The sequence below is a fragment of the Hemitrygon akajei genome, chromosome 29, assembly GCF_048418815.1.
Source record: "Hemitrygon akajei chromosome 29, sHemAka1.3, whole genome shotgun sequence".
NCBI lineage: Eukaryota > Metazoa > Chordata > Chondrichthyes > Myliobatiformes > Dasyatidae > Hemitrygon > Hemitrygon akajei.
In genome coordinates, this window is record NC_133152.1 from 6,162,120 (window position 1) to 6,184,930 (window position 22,811).

At 42.1% G+C, this 22,811-nt stretch overlaps 1 protein-coding gene across 2 annotated transcripts in view; it reads left to right on the plus strand.

Annotated features, from left to right (window-relative positions):
- Positions 1–22,811, plus strand: part of epha8 (eph receptor A8) — a 567,400-nt gene that overhangs the window by 162,993 nt on the left and 381,596 nt on the right. For both annotated transcript variants that reach the window (XM_073031661.1, XM_073031662.1), the window contains exon 3: positions 20,582–21,245. In XM_073031661.1, the coding sequence (XP_072887762.1) occupies positions 20,582–21,245 (664 nt within the window). The remainder of the gene's footprint in view (positions 1–20,581; positions 21,246–22,811) is intronic.

The window sequence follows — 22,811 nt, forward strand, 5'->3', positions numbered from 1 at the left end:
TTGTTGCCACGTATGTTGCTTGGTTTTAGTTTGTAAGAGGCAATAGCACTCATGAGCATCCTTCTGTGATTCAGGTTTGGTCTGGAATTGCTATTCCTCATGTATGATGACTTTCTGGAAGTCATACCTGGACCTTTCGTACTTTCCTAGATTGCTGGCCTAAATGCCACTAATATAGCCATCAAGCAAAGAGAGAGGTTGGACAAACTTGGATTGTTTTCTCTGGAGCATCGGATACTGAGGTGAGGCTGAGGATAACCATATAACCATATAACAATTACAGCACAGAATCAGGCCATCTCGGCCCTTTAAGTCCATGCCGAACACTTACTTTCACCTAGTCCCACTGACCTGCACTCAGCCCATAATCCTCCATTCCTTTCCTGTCCATATACCTATCCAATTTTACTTTAAATGACAATACCCAACCTGCCTCTACCACTTCTACTGGAAACTCGTTCCACACAGCTACCACTCTCTGAGTAAAGAAATTCCCCCTCGTGTTACCCTTAAACTTTTGCCTCCTAACTCTCAAATCATGTCCTCTCGTTTGAATCTCCCCTACTCTCAATGGAAAAAGACTATCCATGTCAACTCTATCTAACCCCCTCGTTATTTTAAATACCTCTGTCAAGTCTGCCCTCAAACTTCTACGCTCCAAAGAATAAAGACCTAACTTGTTCAACCTTTCCCTGTAACTTAGGTGCTGAAACACAGGTAACATTCTAGTAAATCTTTTCTGTACTCTCTCTATTTTGTTGACATCTTTCCTATAATTTGGTGACCAGAACTGTACACAATACTCCAAATTCAGCCTTACCAATGCATTGTACAATTTTAACATTACATGCCAACTCCTATACTCAAGGCCCTGATTTATGAAGGCCAGCATACCAAAAGCTTTCTTCACCATCCTATCCACATGAGATTCAAACTTCAGGGAACTATGCATCATTATTCCTAGATCACTCTGTTCTACTGCATTCTTCAATGCATTACCATTTACCATGTATGTCCTATTTGGATTATTCCTAACAAAATGTAGCACCTGACACTTATCAGCATTAAACTCCATCTGCCATCTTTCAGCCCACTCTTCTACCTGGCCTAAATCTCTTTGAAAGCTTTGAAAACCTACTTCATTATCCACAACGCTACCTACCTTGGTATCATCTGCATACTTACTAATCCAATTTACCACCCCATCATCCAGATCATTAATGTATATGACAAATAACATTGGACCCAGTACAGGTCCCTAGGGCACACCACTAGTCACCGGCCTCCAACCTGACAAACAGTTATCCATCACTATTCTCTGGCATCTCCCATCCAGCCATTGTTGAATCCATTTTACTACTTCAATATTAATACCCAACGATTGAACCTTCCTAACCAACCTTCCGTGCGGAACCTTGTCGAAGGCCTTACTGAAGTCCATATAGACAACATCCACTGCTTTACCCTCGTCAACTTTCCTTGTAACCTCTTCAAAAAATTCAATAAGATTGTCAAACATGACCTTCTACGCACGCAGGTAGAAGCTTATAAAACTGTAAGAGTCAGAAATTACTAGATAATCAGAATCCTTTTTTTCCTGGGATGGAAGTGTCATGTACTAGGGAATATGAATTTAAGGTGAGAGGGAGAAAGTTCAAAGGAGATGTATGGGGCAAGTTTTTTTTACATGGAGAATGGTGGCTGCTTGGAATGGGTTGCCAGGGATAGTGGTGGAAGCTGAAGGCATCTAAGAACCTGTTAGATTGACAAGTGAATAGGCAGTGAATGGAGGAATATGCATCATGAGCAGGCAGAAGAGAATTAATTTAATTCAGCATTGTGTTCAGCACAGACGTTGTGGGCCGAAGAGCTGTGCTACTCGATGATCTACATGAATTGTCGGAATGACATTGGAATATGAGAGAGGGACATTCTCACAGTCGGTCTCAATATTAGGACCAAACTGATTGTAGTGCTGGTGAAACTGAGCCTAGATTTCAGCAAATAACAGTTTACAGAGATACTGATCTTGATTTTTACAGTTTAAAGTCTGGAATGGTGCATTGTCAAAGAAAGAAAATGAAGTACTTTTTCATCTCATCCTCAATTAGAGTAAAGGATAATTTTTCCATTAGTGGCACTGTTCCATAGTGATTAATGGAACTATGTCAGGAAAGTACATTGTTTTGATAGATAGAGGCTGTTAGCAACTAATCAACCCTGCTATCAGCAGGCTTGTTTCTCTTATACAAAGAAAAATCTTTAAATCTACATATGTAATGCATTTCAAAATGAAATTACCAGTTAAATTGGATTCCTGTTGACATTTTTTTTGCCAGTGAAGGGCCAGCATATGTTATTGCCCAGTCTACTGGTAGGTGAGCATTAATCAGATTTTGCAGTTGATCTGACAATGGTAGGGTTCATATATTGCCTGTGGTCTACAGTAAAGGCTTCAGATAGACTTTGCAACACCTCAAGCATTCACATCACGAAGAAACACCTGGAACCATTTAAATGTGACAGAGCCATAATTAACTACATAATTATTGAAAATGTTTCATAAAAGCCTTATTTTAGATGCTGCCGTTAACAACGAAAGAAGCCAATTAAGATAAATATATGGAAATCATATTTCTTTCTTGTGGCAGCCAGTGATTTCTCGCAATCAGAGCACCAAAGTTACAGAGAGATGCAAAGTGAATTACAAGCTAAACATCATATGTGGTCAACTCAGGGTCAGGAGCCTCTAAATCAGAAGACTAATGGGTTTAGATCAGACGTTAAACTTGAGCACATAATCTAGTCTGGTTCTTTGTTGAGCCTTAGGGAGCACTGCTACTTTGGGGCAATGTACTTCCTCAATTGGAAGTATAAACCCCCCTAAAGCAGCATACAAAAATGAGCAGGAGGTTCATCAGCCCCTCAAGAAACTAAATATGAACAGATTGGTTGGTAATCTGTCCATGTTTCACTGAGGGAGTTGCTGTATTTCACTGTATTTCGTACATTATAACATTGCAGCACTTCACTGGAAACATTCACCCTGGAAGGACCTGAGTTTGTGAAAGGTGCAGCAAAGGCAAATATTTATTTCCCAGGAACTTCTTTACTTCACTTTAGACCCTTCACCAGTTTTATTGTGCAACAGCAACTTTTGATTGTGCCGTCACAGAGTTATACGGCCTGGGAACTGACCCTTTGGCCCATCTAATCTGTGCCAACCATCAAACATCTGAGTCCCGATGAAGGGTCTTGATCTGAAATATTGACAGTTTATTTCATTCCATAGGTGCTGCCTGACCCGCTGAGTTGCTCCAGCTTTTTGTGGGTGTTGCTCTGGGTTCCCAGCATCTGCAGGATCTTTTGTGTTTAACATCCAGTTACACTTGTACCCGTTATTGTTGCCACATTCTCACCCTCACTGAATCGCACCCCTTTTCCCACACGGGGTAGTTCACGGGCACCAATCGGCCAGCATCAGGATGTGGGAGGAAACTGTAGCACCTGGAGGAGGTCGATGCAGTCGCAGACAGAGTGTGAGTTTCACACAGACAGCACCGCAAGGCAGGATCAAACCTGGTTTTCTTGAGCTGTGGGGAAACTGCTCTAACATCTACATCACTCTCTTTCTGTGTTTAAAGTGCAAGCGGGTTTTGTAGTCGTCAACTATTTTAACTCCAGTCCCCAATCTCATTCAGACATGTTGGTCAATGGTCTCCTCTACTGTCATGATGAAGCCACTCTCAGGTTGGAGGAGTTCCACCTAAGTAGCCTCCAACCTGATTTCATGAACATTGATTTCTCTAACTTCCAGGAATTCTTCCTCCGCCTCCTCCCCATTCCCTCTTCTATTCCCCACTCTGGCTCCCTTCTTACCCCTTTTCCTCTCCTCACCTCCTTCCCTTTCTCCCATGGCCCACTCTTCCCTTCTAGCAGATTCCTTCTTTTCCACACAGCACTTTCCAGCTTCTTATTTCACCCACAACCCACCAGGCCTCACCTATCACCTTCTCGCTTGTATTTCTTCCCTTTTTACCCCCACCTTCTTATTCTGATTTCTTCTTCCTTCCCAGTCGTGAAGAAGGGTCTCAGTCTGAAACAACAACTCACACAAAATGCTGGTGGAACACAGCAGGCCAGGCAGCATCTATAGGGAGAAGCGCTGTCGACGTTTCAGGCCGAGACCCTTCGTCAGGACCTCGTGTTTGCTCAGTCTGAAACGTCAGCTTTCTATTCACTGCCATTGATGCTGCCTGACATGCTGAGTTCCTCTAGCATTTTGTATGTGTTACTCTGGATATAGACAAGTTTTGTAACAAACACAGAAGCTTTAACAGTGACTAGTTGATACAAAGTAGGCCAAAAGGGTATAAATTAATTTTGTATGCCTGTACGTATGCTAATTGTTTTCCCAAGAGATAAAACATTGAGGTTGAAAGGAAAGGTTGTACTTCCTGTATCAGAAACCATTAGTTTATGTGGTTCAAAGTTCAAAGTAAAATTTATTATCAGAGTACGTACATGTTTCCACATGCAACACTGAGATTCTTCTTCCTGCGGGCATACTTAACAAAGCAGTAACTGCAAACAGGATCAATGAGCAACAAATTGTGCAAATGCAAATATAAATAAATAGTTATAAATAACAAGTATGAAATAACATGAAATGAAAGAGCATGAAATAACAGGATAAGGAATCCTTAAAGTGAGACCATCGGTTGTGGGAACACCAGGAATAGAATGAGTGTACTTTGTACCTGATGGCTGAGGGGTATTAACTGTCCCTGAAGCCGGTGGTGCGAGTCCTGAGGCTCCTGGACCTTAATGAAATTTTTAGTGCATTGCCCATGGAGAAGTTTCCATGGGAGAGGAAGGAAGGAACTTCCTACTGAAGGCAAAGTCTTGATGCCCTAACTAGAGACACCACACGTACTGTAAGCATTTTGATGGTGAAATTAAACCAGCTTCTCTTAAATATGCCAGCTTGCCACCTGGCTTCTTGATATGTGTCACAATGAGGACAATTTTGCAAAATGTTAGGAGAAAGAAGGAAATTGTACAATGTGAGAGCAGCTCCCAGAGAAGCTGTCTGCAGGCAAAATGTTCTCTTTAACGTTGGTACTGTGAGTTTGTTCTGCTCACAACAGGCTGATTTCACACCGTTGACTAGAAAGGAAAACAAAATGGTTATAAAAACACATGCTCTAATGTTAACTTTTCAAATGTTAAGAACCACTGCTGGAAATTCAATCATAGCTTGCTGTTTCTTTCGGATTTTTGCAACTGAAAATTGATTTTTTTTTCTCGAGTCAGCAGCATCCACACTTTGCGAGTGGGTGGAAAGAAACTCTTCTTGTTGCGAGTGCCCCTTGTGGGTCTGGTGTGGTTCCTCCGTGGGGGCACACAGGCCATCGTGGGTCTCTATGATACCCCATTTGAATGTCCTGAGCAGCTGCATCACTGTCTGGTACGGGAACGACAAGGCATCTGAGTACATGTCCCAACAAAGGATTGCGAGGACTTCTGAGAGCATCACTGGGGTTTCTTTTCACTCATTAGAGATATTAATCACAAGCACCATATATGCATTGTCACTGAACCCTCCCACCCCTCTCTTTGAGCCCCCTACCGTCAGGCAGGAGGCTCCATAGTCTAGGACAAGAACTGTTAGGATGGGCGACAGCTTCTTCCCCCAGGCTGTGAGACTACTGAACTCCCTGTCACCACCCAGGTCTCATCACATATGAAGTACCAGTGGTATTATGCTGTTTGATTTTTAACCTGTATCATAAATGCACCTGATTCTGAGATACATCCTGTGGATGCGCTGGAACACATCACCAGTGATGTAACCTGGGGTCGTCGGGTGTTTCGGGTCTTTCAACGTCATACACCCTTGCCCAGGCGACCCATCCGGGGTTGATCAGACCCCAGCTTGTGTCCCAGCAGCATTGGCCCGCGGATCACCCCTCCTGATCCATAGCCGTCTGGAATCTCTTTCAGCGGCCTCTGTGATGGTCCTGATCGCTTTCCTCTTGCCGGCCCCACTGATGCCAAGTAGGGTGTGGACTCTGAAAACCCCTGCACCCTACTTCGATGGACTCGCAGTGAGCCTTCAGCCTTGCCTCCAGCATTGCTCCACCAGCTCCTGGTACTTGGCCCGCTTCCACTCATTTGCCTCATCAATGCGGTCCTCAACTTGATGAAGACAACCTGCTTTGAGGACACTGAATAAAGGACCACATCCAGCCTCAGTAAAGTTGTTGCTATTCGTTAATTTATTTGTGGTAATATTACTTTATGTGCTATGTGAGCAAGTTATCTGTATGGTGTGCACTTTGTTCTGGAGGAATGTTGTTTTGTTTGGTGGTATAAATGAATGACAATAAACTGAACTTGAACTTGAGAGGGAACTTGGAGCACGTTGATGCAGGGCTCCCTGGTTGGACTATTGTGTAATGATTTGAACCTATCAGAGCAGGTTAGGGGGGGAACACCATTAAAGAATACAACTACCAAGCTTCATCCTTGTGCCCTCTACTCTACATTGTGCTGATTTCGCTAGCTCAAGCTCCACAATTGTCCCAGTTAGCTCCACACTCAGTGTCCTGAGGATTCCTGCTGCCCCTCCATCCGACATCCCAGTGTCTCTCCACAATCCCTCCCACCAACTTCTGCTCTCCTTCTCTCATTCCACACTGTCCCAAATGCTGGGATCCAGTGCCACTGGCAGCACACTGGGGCATTCCACTGCACCCCAGTGGGGCGGGCCTCGGGAAAGTCTAGGCTACCGTCCTTTGTAATGGGCACACAGAATGGTAGACATGAGAAAGTCTGAAGATGCTGGAAATCCAAAGCAACACACACAAAATGCTGGAGGGACTCAGCAGGTCAGGCAGTATCAATGGAAATGAATAAACAGTTGGCATTTTGGGCCAAGAGCATTCTTCAGGATTGGAAAGGAAGTGGGATGATGCCAGAATAAAAAAGGCTGGGAGAGGGGAAGAAGGAAAGCCAGAAGATGATAAGTAAGCCAGGTGTGTGGGACTGGAGAGGAAGGAATCTCACAGGAGAGGAGCACGGACCATAGGAGAAAGGGAAGGAGGAGGGGCCAACTTCCTCTCCTGCAGGCAGTGAGCTAGGCATGTTTTTACAACAGTCTGGTGGTTTCATAGTCATCATTTCAAGGGCCACCGGTTGTTAAAACACCAGGTTGTTAGCATGAAGTTGCCAATGTGGGATATGGTGTCATCAGTCAATTGTTAGCCTGGGCCTATAGATTATTTCTTCCGTAACTTCTCTGCATCCGTACCAGATTTTCAGAAGGGAGGAAGGTGGTGGGAGACAGGGTTGTTCTGGAGGTGGGGACAGAGTGTATTGAGACCGTGGGGAGATTTCAAAAGAATGATGAAGAATTAGGGACTGAAAGCCAGCGTTGATAATCAATGCAGCCAATGTAAACAAGCCTGAGGAATATGGATGAACAGGACCTATATTTTCTGATGCTACGGCTGGAGAATCTTGCAACGCAGGCACAGATGAATGTTCTTGAACCTGGTGTTCCATAGGATACTGACATTTCAAACAGTTAATGTTTGCATTTGATCCAGTCCAGTAAGCCACAGTGAGGTCATAGAGTTTGTTTACGGTTGATATTATATTTCTGGTGTTCCGCAAGACTTTTTATTTTATATTTGGAAAAAAGATCTTCTGTATATGCAGAGGAGACTGAAATGAGGAGGGGGCCAGTGTCCAGTAAAGGCCATCAGGCAGCAGAACTTCTCCATTCCATCCCTTGTATTCCCCTACACCTTTCACCTGCACATTAAATTTTCAAAATGTTTACCCAAACATTTTACCTGATAGATTATTCCAAACAGTTTTCCATGAAAAACTGAGATTTCATTTCCTCTATTTAAATACAGCCCCATTGGAGCTGACACTTGCGTTGATTTGGTATGTCTTTACCTTTTCACACTTTCTATAACTCGACTGTGGCCCACAATGAGGACTCTAGAGTTTAGAAATACTTTGTTGAAGCTCTTTCCCTTTTAGCATGGGTAAAGCCTGTTATTTAAAGCTTTATCATTGCTTCCGTTTAACCAAACTTAATAAAGCCATGGATTCCATCCAATGGAATCTAATGCTTTAGAATAGTCTCTTCAGAAAAACATTATATTATTTTGTCTTTGTATCTGTTTACTTTTTAACTGCACTGATATTGAAAGTGACAAGTTTCTGACATTTATAAGTCCCTTTCAGAGTCTCATTGTGCTGAAATATAATCACCCACCATCTAATAAATACAGGGAGAGTAAAATGTTTGAACTCTTGTTCCTCTGGTCCTGTGAGCAGTTTTTATACTGTACAGATGTTAATGCTTTATCACAGGGTACTATGCCTTGCATTTATCATTTTTTATTTGTGATAATTCCAATAGATTTAATAAGGTGAAAAAGCAGAGATAATTTTAGGCTTTGGAGCACATGGAAAAATAGAGAAGATGAGTGTTAGGAAACGGGAGGCAGGACCTGCAGTGTAGAAGCAACATCTGAAGCTACAAAGAATCAGCCAGGCTGCTCACGTCAGAGCTGTCGACAGAGATCCGATTTCATTCAATTCAATTTGGTTTTTATGACTTTAAATGACAATTTTGCCTCAAATTTAGATTTGTCAAAGGAGGCCGTGCAAATTTAAGACACAGAAACACATGGTAAATTTGTTAGTGTGCTATCTGAAACAGACCATGAAATTTCACAATTAACTGTATAGCATTTGCTCTAAATTGCTCGCAGTTCTCATTGAAAATAAACTTGTATTGAATGGCTTGCTTATTACTCCTACACAGCAGTTTGCACTTTCCTTACTTATCTTTCAGATAGTACACAATAACACTATGTCTGTTTTATAGATGAGAATCAACCCAGAAATGTCTGCCTACTACAATGAGCTGAGGGCTTAGCTGACAAATCCTTAAAATGGCACAATTTCTCACACTGTAGGTGTGCTTGTAATCAGCAAAATGGTCTAATATTTTCAAGTTTACAGTGATCAGTGTGTCTGGGAAACATGAGAGTTAAATCAAGAAATCCTTGGAGTGCTGAGGCTTCTTCTTAATTCCTTGTCCTGGAATTTTCCACACGTTTCTATCCACAGATAACCAGAATCTGGCTGACAAGAAAAAATGGTTTCAAAGACCACCAAGGATTTTGGTGTGTGTTACCTGTGCAAGTAAAACCTCTTCAATTTTCTACTGTCCTCTAATGACTTCTTTCAGTGAAGACATCCTTACGCATAATATTAGTTCTGCTACACTCTACTGAGCCTTGTACATGAGTTTCCTGCTTTTGCAAGCAGAAACTCATTTTAATAGATTTTTAAATTTGGAAACACAGTCACTCACACAAACTGCTGTAGGGAATCAGCAGATCAGGAGCATCTATGGAGGGGAATAGGCAGTCAACATTTTGGGCTGAGACCCTTCATTAGGACTGGAAAGGTAGGGGAAGGCGAGTACAGATAACACGTAAGGGGGCAACAGTGGTTTTTGGTGATTTATTGTCATTTTAAATGATTTCCAAGTCATAGAACTGTACACCTCAGAAACAGGCTATTGCTTCCATACACTGATCCCATTTGTCCACATTAGCACCGTATCTTACCGATTGAAGTGTCTTTTTAAAGGCCGCTTGCAGATTGTAATTGTATCTGACTCCATCAGTTCTGGCAGCAAGCTTCTGATGTCAACTAAACTCTGTAAAAAAAAACACCCCAGAACCCCTTTAAAACTCACTCCTCTCACCTTGAAACTTGTTTTTGATGCCTCCACCATGGGAAAAAGACTTGAGTATCTACCCTATCTATGGCTGTCACAATCTTGTGTACTTCCACCAGGTCACCCCTCAGCCTCCTCCCCTCCGAGGAAAATAAGCCCAGCCTATCCTGCAGGCCAGGCAGCATCTAGAGAACCAGAGGACATGCTTTTAAGGTTGGAGGAGCGTGGGGTGTAGGGAAGTCTGAAGCTGACCTGAGGGTCAAGTTTTTTTATACAGTAGGTAATCAGGAGTACGAGTGGTAGCAGCCAGTTTGGTAGAGTTTTAGACACATGAGTATGAGGAGAATGGAGGGATATGGATGGTACACAGGAGGAGGACATTTAATATAAATTGGCACCAAGATCAACACAACTTCATGGACTGAATGGCCTGTCCAGTGCTACACTGTTCAATGTTCAAAGGTCTAAAAGGTGTAGAGTTTTCAAGGAAAATCTTTAATGTTTTTTTCATATAACCTGCCTGATTATTGTAGTGGAGAATTTCTCTTCTCCTGCCAAAACTCACTGCCATAGCTCCTGATCTGAAATTGCTTCTTGGTATGAAGCTGGCAAAAATAAAGTGTCAGCCTGCATTAACTCACTGCCCAGTTTAGGTTCTGTCTGATTAATGTTTCATTGGCCTGCAGAGGCTGTAAATTCACCCGGCTGCCTCCCGTTAATAGTGAATACCTTTGAGGACCATCTGACCACAACGTGGGATGCGGTCTAAAGCAATGATGACGGGGGAGTTGCGTGGCCTCGCCTGTTGCTGGATCAGGCCCTCATGCCACCGCATCGCTTGGCACAGCTACGTAGGGAAAGCAGTGTGGGAGAGAACAGAGGCATGGTTAGAGTCCGTGCTGGGTTGGGGTCTGCCCCTTCAGAACAGCTGCCCTGTTGGTACTGCTCTACAGTGCTCGCTCGCTGAAAGACAAGCAGGTTTTCTTTCATCTGTGACTGACCCAGCACAAGATGAGGAACTGCTGCGTTCTTGTTCTGGTAGAAACATGGCTCCAGGAAAACATCCCATACACAACGATCTTCAGGCCATGACACTCAGGGAACTGTGCTAATGTTATTTTGCTATTATAAGTATACATGCCGAGTCCAACTGTATGTAATGCGTTTTGCACCTTTGCCCCAGAGGAATGATGTTTCATTTAGCTGAATGACAATTAAACTTGAACTTGATTTAACCTGGCACCCTGCATATCCTTAGGATGTGGGGTAAAACTGGAGCACTTGCAGGAAACCCACTTGGAAACTCCACTCGGACAACACATTTGGTTGGGATTGAACCCGATTCTCCGGCAGTGCGATGTAGTAGCTATACCAGCTGTCCTCTTTTAAAATTTAGGTCTGTGTCTCAGTGGCACAGGTCTCTCCTTCTCACCCTCACTGAACATTCTGCCAGCACTGCCCTCCGACAGCAATTTTGCCAGTAGTCCCATGGACACATTGAAACAGCCCAGAGTTAATGGCGATTCGGTAAAATTATCTCAGGTGGGTCAAAGAGCTTTCATCTACATAATGCTGGACGAACTCAGCAGGTCAGGCAGCATCTATGGAGAGGAATGAATTGGGCTGAGACTCTTTATCAGGAGGCAGCCTGAAACAGCAACTGTTTATTACTCTCCATGGAGGCTGCCTGACCTGCTGTGTTCCTCCAGCGTTTTGTGTGCATTGCTCTGGTTCCTGAGCAAATGCGGGGTTTGGAAGCATGGAGGTGACATGACCTAGGACTGAACTTCTAGTGGTTACGGTGTTGTCCTAATTTATGTAAGTACTGTACCTTCCCTACAATGTGAAAGGAACTTTTGGAACCAGCCGGCAATGGAAGGCTGTTAAATTGATGTTGAGATCACCGAGTTCAAATGCAAAGGATGATCAGGTCACCTGTTCCTTGAGGCTATGAGATGGAATTTTTTCTGCTATGCCACTGCCCCAGGCCTGGAAATAGATTTGTAGGTTCTTTCTAATAATAAATAAAATAACTAAAGTAACTGGGCGCAGAACACACATGCTCTTAAAACATTCTTATTTTACGTGCTCAAGGAGAAAGCACAGGCCCATTTCATCCACTCTGTCTGAAGGCTGAACAGAAAACTGCTAGTTTTAAACAAAATTGGCTTAGCATTTATGGATATTGATCATTGTAAATTGTATATGTTTGAATTCCTTACTTGTAAGATCTATCACCATTCACAACAGAGACGTTAAAAGCCAGTCGAAGCGTTGAGTGGACAGCCAATGATATATTTAAATGAGTAAGGACAACAGAGGCGTTAAAAGTTTATCAAAGCTTGAAGTGGGCGGATGACAATATTTTGAAGTTAATAAAGATAATTGTGCTTTAGTTGTTGGGAATGTTTCACATTCTTCCATTATTCTTACCTCATCTGTCCCTGGCAACCCTATTGTTTAAAGGGACACTATGTTTTAGGAAGACCTTTCTGGGAAAAAGGCTCACTACAGAGGGCTCATTCATCTTGCTTGAGTACACACTGCCACACTTACTCCAGCCTATCTTGTCTGTAGTAAGCAGAGGTGTCTCCAATAGTCTCACTTCAAAGGTCTCACTTGACTACAACTGCCCCAGGGTATTCTTGTCTTTAACCCTTGCCTTACTGCAACTTCCACATTTCTCCTTCACAAATTTAAAATGCAAGAGCTGATTCACATTCAATCTTACATCTGACCAGTAGAGCCCAGGGTTAGGTGGCTTCTCAGTACTAACATCTGAATAGAAGATGTGCAGCGTCTGTATGGTGTCTGATTGTGTGCCCAGTGATCAGGTTATAATTTTCATGTTAACATTCCTTCAGAAGCCAACATAACCAGTTAAAGCATTGAATATTTGTCAAGAAACCAAAGTCTTGATCAGACTTTTGGAACTGAGGAACGTGAAGAGATATATCATTATATATTTGTTCGATGTCCTTCATGAATATTGGGGGTGCAGATTACAGTTCCTAATTGTACAATTTCTGATCAAAACTATAATCTCCATCCCCTTCAGAAATGTATACTTACAAATCCAAAAATGGAAACAATAAGCTTCAAAGTCAAGGTCTGAATGAAAGCAAAATGAATTTCATTCATCTTTTTCAAGCAGTTTTCCCCCTGTGATGGTTACCAAGAGCTTGTGATTGAATTATCATGTAACAATTGGAAATTTACTGTCATGTGCACAAGCATTGTGAGGTACAGGTATAATGCAGCACATCACATGCATGTAGATTCAGACATCATACAGAATATAAATCATACATGTATTACACAAGACAGTGAAGAAAAATCTCTATGTAAAACATGACCTTAGTGCAAAAATAAGCACAATCAAAAACAATTTCACGGTGCAAGACATGGTCTCTAGTGTTCTGTTGCAGAGGTAGGGTTGAGGTTAAGCATGTTGGCTGAAGAAGTTGATGGTTGTAGGAAAGTGCTTCCAGCCTGACTGTAGCAGTGAGAAGACATGATGGTCCGAAACTTGGAATCCTTATTGATCTCTTGGGGTAGCATATCGATGCTCTCAGTCATGGGGTGGTTGATTTTGGTGTGGAGTGGCCCATGCCAGCATCTACTCTCCACAGGAGCTCACCCCACCTGTCTTCACCTCATCCTTTTGCCTATGCTTCTATTCCTCTGAGGAGATTCAACACATGTCCAGGCCAGTACCTCTGAGCCCAGTGGATCATCTCCATGACACCAGTTCAAAGAGTGTTGGATGTAGATAATCTGCACTGGAGTGAACAACAGCATATAACGAAGATGAAAATCAAAAGCACTGAAATTAGTGTGACTAGTGTGCAGAGTATGAAGTGAACCTTCAGAATTCTTTAGAACAACCCTGCAAAAATGCAGGCTGACAGTTTATTTCTGTAAATAAATGAGGAACTCAGCAAGCCAGGCAGCAGCTACGGGAAAAAAGTAGTCCTTTTAAAAATGTACTTTTTTTTAAGCACAGTACTGTACTTTTTCCATAGATGCTGCCTGCTTTGCTGAGTTCCTCCAGCATTTTGTGTGTGTTCCTTGGATTTCCAACATCTGCAGATTTTCTCTTGCTTGATTTCGAGGATGAAGGCAAAAACTGAAGCTGCACTCCTGTTGATGCAAAATAGGATAAATTTCACAGCAGAAAGCCCCATCTCACAGCAACACTAACCTTGATAGAAGCCCTCCTTCCCCATTGGGAAATAACATGGATCCAATGTGACTTTATTCCAGCTTAATCTATTCTCATTTGCAAAATAAATGTGAATAAAGGGGGATGGGAGAAGGTATGGAGTTATGGAAAGGTACAGGAAGCAATAACAGAGCAAAGAGAAGAGAAAGAAATGGAGATGGTTGTCCCATTACAGGAAGGATGTGGAGGCTGTGAAGGGTGTGCTGGAGTTACCAGGATGCTGTGTGGATTAAAGGGTATGAGTTATAAAGAAAGGTAGGGTAGGCATTGGAGGGTGAGGGGAGACCTGATGTATGTTTTTAATATTATAGTGTAGACAGGTAAAACTTGTTCCCCAGGGTAGAAATACCAAATACCAGACAACATGCTTTTACGATTGGTGTGGTGGGAGTTTAAAGGTGATGTCAGGAGCAGGCTGTTTTTTTTTAAACACAGAGTGGTAGGTGACTGGAATAAGTTACTAGGGGTAGTGGTAGAGTCGGCACATTGAAGAGTTTAAGAGGCTTTTAGATAGGCAGATAATTTTGAGGGGAATGGAGAGTAATAGATAATACACCGGAGGAAGACATTTAGCAGAAATTGACTTCAAGATCAGCACAACATTGTGGGCCAAATGGACTGTCCATTACTGTATTGTTCTGTGCCGAGGGAATAGGACAAAAAATAGGGAACGAAGAGAAGGAATGAAGAGGAACAGAAGCAATACTAATTGGAGCGTGAAATAGAAGGTGAAGAAAGTTTCCAGCAAAAGGATTCTCCCAATGTACTATTTTTAACTATTTGCAATATAGGGTCATCACTAAAAATAGATATTTCTTCAGATTTCTTAACAGTTACTGAAGGCAAAGATCAGGTAAAGCTCACAGAAATCCTACTACAATTGTGGTCTTTAGCTGTGAGCAACATATGGCAGGAGTTCACCTGGTGGGAGCACGCAGCATGTTCAGGCCAGACATTATGATCCATGAATACCATCACTTCTTATTGAGAGAGATTCCATTTACAGGAAACCAATCCTAATTAGTTTCTATTTGGTGAACCAATGAAGGGCCACTAAAAGCAACTGAAGAATATTTAAATGCAAAAGCTAGTGTTTCGTACAGCAGAACATATGCAGAGAAGCACAAACACAGTCTGAAAGTAGGGCCCTGTTGAAAACAACCAGCTGGCCCATCAGAAGAGAAGATTATATCTGAAGCATGTGAATTGGTGCCATTTTTTCCTGGAATAGACTAATTAACATTCCACCTCAGATGCTGAGATGCTTTTTAGCCCCGGCCAACCTGACACAAGTAACAGCGTAGTCAGTAACTGTGGTGGGATGAAGGAACCTTGCATGAGTTGGTGAATCCCTGAGCTGACTGGTTGAACTACCCCTTCCACTGCCTGTAAATGACAGATGGGACTTTGATTGCAACATTCCTGTTATTTACAAGGTCTTGCGTGATTTGCACATAAAATTTCAGACAAGAATGACGCTACTGTCTGTCAGAAGTGCAATGATAAAGCTGCTGGAAATGTGAGGCCATCTGGACCTCATGAACAACAGAACCGATAACATACAAAGAGTGAGGAGTGAACTTAGCAAGGGCTGTAAGGAGGGTACATAAGTGTATTCAATGCGAAGCAGATAAAGACAGAACAATAACAGAGGAAGATAAAGATCAAAGAAAGGAAAAGGGAAGTAGAAAAACAAATTAAATTTAAAATTTGACATTTTCTACATAACCAAATCCAATTCAAATCCTAGAGGATTGAGACTATTCATTTTCTGAGCAACAGAGACTCACTGGCAGAGCTATCACACCAGTAGAAGGAGTGCAACATCTTCATACTGAAAAATAGAAGATGCTGGAAATCTGGAGTAAAAACGAAAGGCGTGGGAAACACTCAGCAGGTCAGGCAGCATACGTGGAGAGAGAAATTGAGTGAATGTTTCAGTTTGATGACATGTCATTGGTTTAGAAGGAAGGTCATTGAGCTGAAATGTTAACTTTGTTCATCTCTCTCTGAGATAACAATAAGCTGCTGGAGGAACTCAGTGTGTTAGATGGAGCGAAATGGGCAGTTGACGTTATAGGTTGAAACCAAGTTCAGCTCCTCACCTGTCACTTGCCAGCTCTAGCCACACCCCTTTTTCCCACCTTTTAGTACTGGCTTTCTCATCTCTATTTCAGTCCAGATGAGTACTTGCAGCACTTTTGGGTTTTCTCATAATATATTTCCGTATTTCTCTTATTTGTCTCCAAGAGGAATCCTCCAAGGTCACATGAGAATGTGCACTCTGTAGAGCTCAGGATTGAACCCAGGTCACAGGAGCTGTGAAGTAGCAGCTTTATCTGCCAGTTTTTACACACTTCTAGTTCTAGTGGTATAAAGTTAAAGGGTTTATGGTTTCCTGAATGCCTTCTATCATTCTTTTGAAATACAAATATTACGTTGGTGGTCGACCAGGCTTTTCACACCAGGCCTTTGCAAATGACTTGCATCGAGATAAAACAGTGTTCCTGGCAAATTTTCCTTAACCTTTTTGCATACAAGGTCACTTTTGGCCTCTTTTAAAAAATGTTATCTGTAACCACTGGATAAACAGCTTGAAGAAGCCTAATTTCAGTGAGTTAGAAAGAAACCTCTATTCCAGGGGGATTGCAAATGCTTTTTGGCAATTCAATTAAATGATCAACGAAACAGACTAGAAATTTTTCTATTGAATATGAAAAGTAGAAGGGTCAGAAGTGGAACTCTGAGAGACCAAAGGCATTGAAACGAATCAGAATTGGGCTTAACATTATCGGCATATATTATGTATGTTGTGAAATTTGTTAATTTACAGCTGCAGTACAATACATAAGTAAATATAGAGATAAAAACTGAAATAAAGTATATACATTATGACTATTAAATAGCTAAGTTAAAATAAATATGGCAAAAAACACGTAAATAAAATAAAAAGCAGTGAGGTAGTGTTCATGGGTTCAATAGCACAGTGACAGAGCAAGGTGAATGTGGAAATGACAGACACGTTAGAAGGTAGAGTGTCCTTGAGAAAGGAGTAACAGGTACTATGAAGGGAAGTTCTGAGGTCTACAGGGTAGCACAAGGCTTCAGGGAGATATTGACAGGCTGATGAAAAGGACAGGTTCAAGGTGACAGACTTCATTGCTGGGAAGGGTGATGATGCATTTTGGAAGAAAGTGAGGAGAGGTGACAAACCCAGTGCTACACAGAAATCCAATGATTCACAAATGCAAATAAAAAGGAATTTAGCACCAATTGTTTACAAATGGTCCAACATAAACTATCATTTACCCAGGCTTTGCATTTGCAACTTCTTTTGTGCAGAGGTCATGTTTTCAATACATGAATATCCGCAAGTCACTTGTTTGTGAAATGTGAGTTTATAAAGTGTACCTGGGATGAATAAAGTGAAGAAGTTTCTGATGTATCATTGTGATTAGTTCAAGTGGGTGAACTGAACTGTTCAAGTACTTCGAGTCAGTTTCCCGGTCAGGGTCCAAGAGAATTGGCCTCTCGGTGAGGGGATCATTCCATCCTGTACTCTTCATGAACCATCATCACATACAGTGCTCAATGGGAGTTTGCAAAACCTTTGGATTAAATGTTTTTATGTTTAATAATTAAACCTAAATATTGGCACAAATAATCCAGAGAGCAGGGCCTGATTATTCCCCCATGCTCTGCTCCAAGCAGTAGGTTCACCATTACTGTCATGTGAGGTAATCTATTTCCAGAGGAAGATGTAGCATAGCCAATGTGAACTGTTGCAATTTTAAAGGAGACAAGAAGCAAAAGACCTGAGCTATCTACCCACAAAATCCTGAAGACAGTGGGATATTGGTCAGGGTATTTAAAATAAAAATGCAGATCATAATGCAGAACTTATGAAACAACAGGTCATCCAGGTACAGACTTCCCCCCTCCCCCCCCCCACCAGGTTTTCCACCATCTCTCTCTGCAAGGTCTCACCCTCTCTCTCTCCCTCCCCACCAGGTTGTCCCACCATCTCTTGCTTTCCCTCCACCAGCATCTGCCCCTCCAGACTCTGTGCCACGTTCCCCCTCTCTCTCCTCACCAGGAGGCCTTCACCTCCAGCCGCCAACCCTTCCCTCAACATCCCCACAAACTCTGGCCCACATGCCCCAAATCAGAGCACTCATTCCCTACAGTCAAACCAACCATCCCCCCCAAAACTAACCATGAAGAACCACCTTAGCATATTCGTAACCCAAAAATCTAAAGTGGATGAAGAAGCTCCCAGTAAAGGCATGGACCAGGATAATGAAGGCTTGTGCCACAACAAAGAGGCTGGATCGAGTGACATTGAATCTCAGTAATGAGATCTAGAAACACAAGGGGGATCTTGGCCCAAAATGTTGACTGTTTATTCCTTTCCATAGATGTTTCCTGACCTACTGAGTTCCTTCAGCATTTTCTGTGTGTTACCTCTAATGATATGGGTTGTGCATGTTGGTTCAAGAAGCAAATAGCTTAAGGGAAGTAGCAGTTCTTGAACCTGGTGGTGTGAGACTTCAGTCTTCTGTACCTCCTGCCCAGATGAAAGATGACATGATGGTGGGGGTCTTCTTGAGGAAGTGCCTCGCGTAGATTTACTGATAGTGAGGGGTTATGTGTTCATGATGTGTTGAGCTGAGTCTACTACTCTCCAATACACTTTGTAAACTTGCTATTTAGAATACTATTAAAGCCTTACAGGCCCACTTTAATCTTTGTATCCCTCAATGTGACAGCTTGAACACTTCACATAAGAAACACTTCACATGCGAAGAAACAACCTAATGGTGGTGGAAAAGACACCAATATTGATATGTGATAGATCAAGCATATATAATGATGAGAATGTAAATGAGTTACTAACAAATTAATTGCATTGACCAATCAAATTAGGTAGACAATTAGCAGGCATTTTTAAGAAAACTTTTAACATCGTTAGGGATAAAATGAGAAGACAGGAGAATGAGGTTTAGAAGGAGAATGTGCGAGACAGTAGTTTAGCTGCTGGTGTAACAATTTCCAGCACCAGCGACTTGGATTCAATTCCCACCGCTTTGAGGAGTTTGTATGCTCTCCCTTGAAGTGTGTTGGTCTCCTCCAGGTGCTCTAGTTTCCTCCCACATTCTGAAGTTGTATTGGCTATTGGTCATTGCAAATTGTCCTGTGATTAGGCTAGGGTTAGACAGGTGGGTTCGGTGATAAACTGAACCTCCTTCCCGGAATCTCTTAAAAGCGTAAAGATGCTGGCGCACCTTCCTTGTGATTGCTTCTATGTGCTGGGCCCAGAGCCAGTGTTTCTATGTAACTGCAGGAAGATATCTTTACTTTTGTGCTCAAATTCCCTTACAATATGGATCAGCATAACAATTGCTTGCTGCACCTAAAGGTTCTAGTGATACATATGCAATAACTCCCAGGTCTGTCTGAGCCACAACTCTTGTTTGAAAATCCAGTACAAGGTAGTTGAGCTAATGAGAGGAACTCAGTGGTTGGGTACCAGCTGGGACATTAAGTGTAAGCATCAGTATGTCAAGGCTGTAGACAGGGCACAAGAGATTTACTGGGCGATGTTTCCAAACTTCCCCTAAAATATGCTAGATCTTCATTTCATATATTACTATTAAGCTCAGTAGTGCCCCATTTCCCATTTTCATTTTAGACTCTCTGGTGCTCTAATTCCCTCGCTCCCTTAAAACTCACTCGTGACTTGTTCCCTACATGCTCTAAATTCACTGGATTCTATTTCCTGAATCACAATTCCCGTGCCCACATCCCCACCCCACAAAAGTACATGTGTACACTAGATTTATTATCCAAATGAGAAGCAACTAAAACAATTTTAAGTGTGTTGAGCATGATCAACATTCAATATTCTAAAGCATCTGCCCGTCTGAAATAACCAAAGCCCAGAGGGTGCTGATTTAATGGCATTTTACTGGATTCAGAATGGATAATTCGAGCAAGGCTCTTTTCACAGTCAAGGATGGTGGCTACCAGAGCACACAGATATAGTGAATTTAACATAGGAGCCAAAGGCAAGATGAGCAGCTCTTTTCTGGTCAGCTATCCTAATTGACAATGTAATGTCTCCAGAGTATGTGGAAAACTAATGCAGAAAAGTTCAAAAAAGGAAATAATTGACGGCAATGGAGAAAGAGCAGGGGAGTGCATCTCATTGGATTGGTCTTTCTTAGAGTTGCCATAGGACGGATGGAATGAATTGCCAGAATCTGGAGACCCAGTGATGACAACCTGGCAGGAGATACAGAAAGTATTGTAGATGCAAGTGTGGGTTATGTGGATGGTACCTGTCCAGTGAGACCTGGAGCAGACTTTAAGCTTTCCTACAAAATACAAATGAAATCATATGTTGGAACCAGGGTACGTACTGATGTAGGGTCAGTGACATGAAATGTGGATTCTGCTTAGCTCTCTGCCTGACATGTTGAGTATGATATCTCCAGTATTTCTGCTTTATAACCATTTTTTATCCCCTCTGAAGCACATGTAAAAGCATTATTAAATCCAGTTGTTTTCCTTTCCAGTGGGATGCTATCAGTGAGATGGATGAATTCTTCACTCCAATCCACACCTATCAAGTCTGCAATGTCATGTCGCCAAACCAAAACAACTGGCTGAGGACTAATTGGCTCCAGCGGAATGGGGCACACCGAATATACATAGAAATAAAGTTCACCCTGCGAGACTGCAACAGCATGCCAGGAGTTGTGGGGACCTGCAAGGAGACGTTCAACCTGTATTACTTTGAGTCTGACAGAGATATTGGTCCTCATGTGTGGGAGAACCAGTTTGTCAAGATTGACACAGTGGCAGCTGATGAAAGCTTCACCAGTGTAGACCTGGGAGTGCGCAAGCTGAAATTAAACACTGAAGTTCGTGGAGTGGGTCCACTGAAGAAAAAAGGCTTCTACCTGGCTTTCCAGGATATAGGAGCTTGCATCGCCGTAGTGTCTGTGAGGGTCTATTACAAGAAATGCCCGGCCACAATTCGGAACTTGGCTGTATTTCCGGATGCAGTGACTGGGGCTGACTCCTCGTCCCTGGTCGAAGTTCAAGGTCAATGTGTGGACCACAGTGAAGAGCGAGATACGCCCAAGATGTATTGCAGTGCAGAGGGGGAGTGGCTTGTTCCCATTGGGAAATGCGTCTGCAGTGCTGGCTATGAGGAGCAAAGAGATAGTTGCCAAGGTAAGACATTTTTCGGCTTAAAATCTCTTCCTCGTGTGATTTGGATGATGTAGCAATGGATGACTTTGTATTAGAGGCTCTCAAATCTTCCGGTTAGTAGTTCAGCCTCAGCTCATCCTTAAATCTGTTGCCAGACTAAATAATTGAGGTTAATTGCTGAGAATCATGATGATCTGCATCATCACTGCATTGCCTGCCGTCAGGAGGGTTAAAAACTTATTTGTTCAAAGAGGAAAGTGAATTTATTATCGACGTATGTATGTATGTGTTGCCATATACTGGCCTGAGATTCATTTTCTTTCAGGCATTTACAGAAAAGAAAAGCATAATAACATTAAGAAAAACAACACATCAAAAAGATTGGTAAACAATCTTTGCAAAAGACAGACTGTAAATGAAATTAATACTGAGAACATGAGACCAGGGAGTGAGTCTGTAGGTTATAAAATCAGTTTCAGAGCAGTGGTGAATTAAACTTTCCATGCAAGTTCAGGAGCCTTATGCTTGTAGGGTAATAACTGTTCCTGCCGGGGTCGTTGATGATGGTTGTTGCTTTCTTGTGGCAGTGCTCTGTGTAAATGTACTCACTGGTGGGGAGGACCATGCCTGTCATGGATTGATCTGTATCCATGAATCGCGATCTATTTCACTCAGTGTTGACTGCAACAAAAGAGAAGGGAAATTTCCTGCCAGATCTTACCAAACATCACCATCTGAAGTAGCCTGCAAGTTTAACAATTTACACAGAAGGCTTGTTATTTCTAACAGGAATTAAAAGTAACCTTTGGGATTGCATGTTCTGGAATTTTATCAGCGCTTTGCGATTGCTTGCTTGAGGTCGGTTTTCTTCTTGTGAAGGTGAAAAGTGAGTAATGAAGTGACAAGATGTGACTACAGGGGAAATGTGCTGGAACAGGGGCTTGTCTTCCATACTGTGCCAGTGCACAGTGCGTCACCGGCGGCTCAAAGGGGAAAGTGCATTTCATTACAGTTTGAATATTTCTAAAGGATCTGTGAGGTGTGGAGGGAACTGCAAAAAACCTTTATCAGAGAGAAAGATGGTTGCTGCATTGAATTATCTTTATTGTAGAAAATAAAGATCTACAAAATCTAAATCCAAAACTAACACAAGAGAAAATGGTTTAATGGATCATAAAGCTAAGTATCTCCTACATCAATTCATCGAAGCACCAAGATATAATAAAGAAAATAAAATAGACTGCACAGTTCAAAATTCACTGCTCATTAGATGGTAGGAAATTATATTTTAAACTATCTCACCTGCTCCATTTGCCAGTATTCATCATGATTTAATCATATGATAAGATTACCTACACTTAGTTTAATAACATACACCTTGCCTGTTAATTGATTCCTGATCCCTGTGTTAACCTGGCGAAGTCTAACCAACCTTCAAACTGTAGACAGATGTTCAGAACATCTGTGCCATCTGTGAACTCACTAAGCACCTACATTTCACTTATACCTTTGGCTAGGCATTGTATTTTATTGTCTAATCATGCAGAAGGCCTGCTATTTAAGAAGAGAGTGTGAGTCACACTGGAT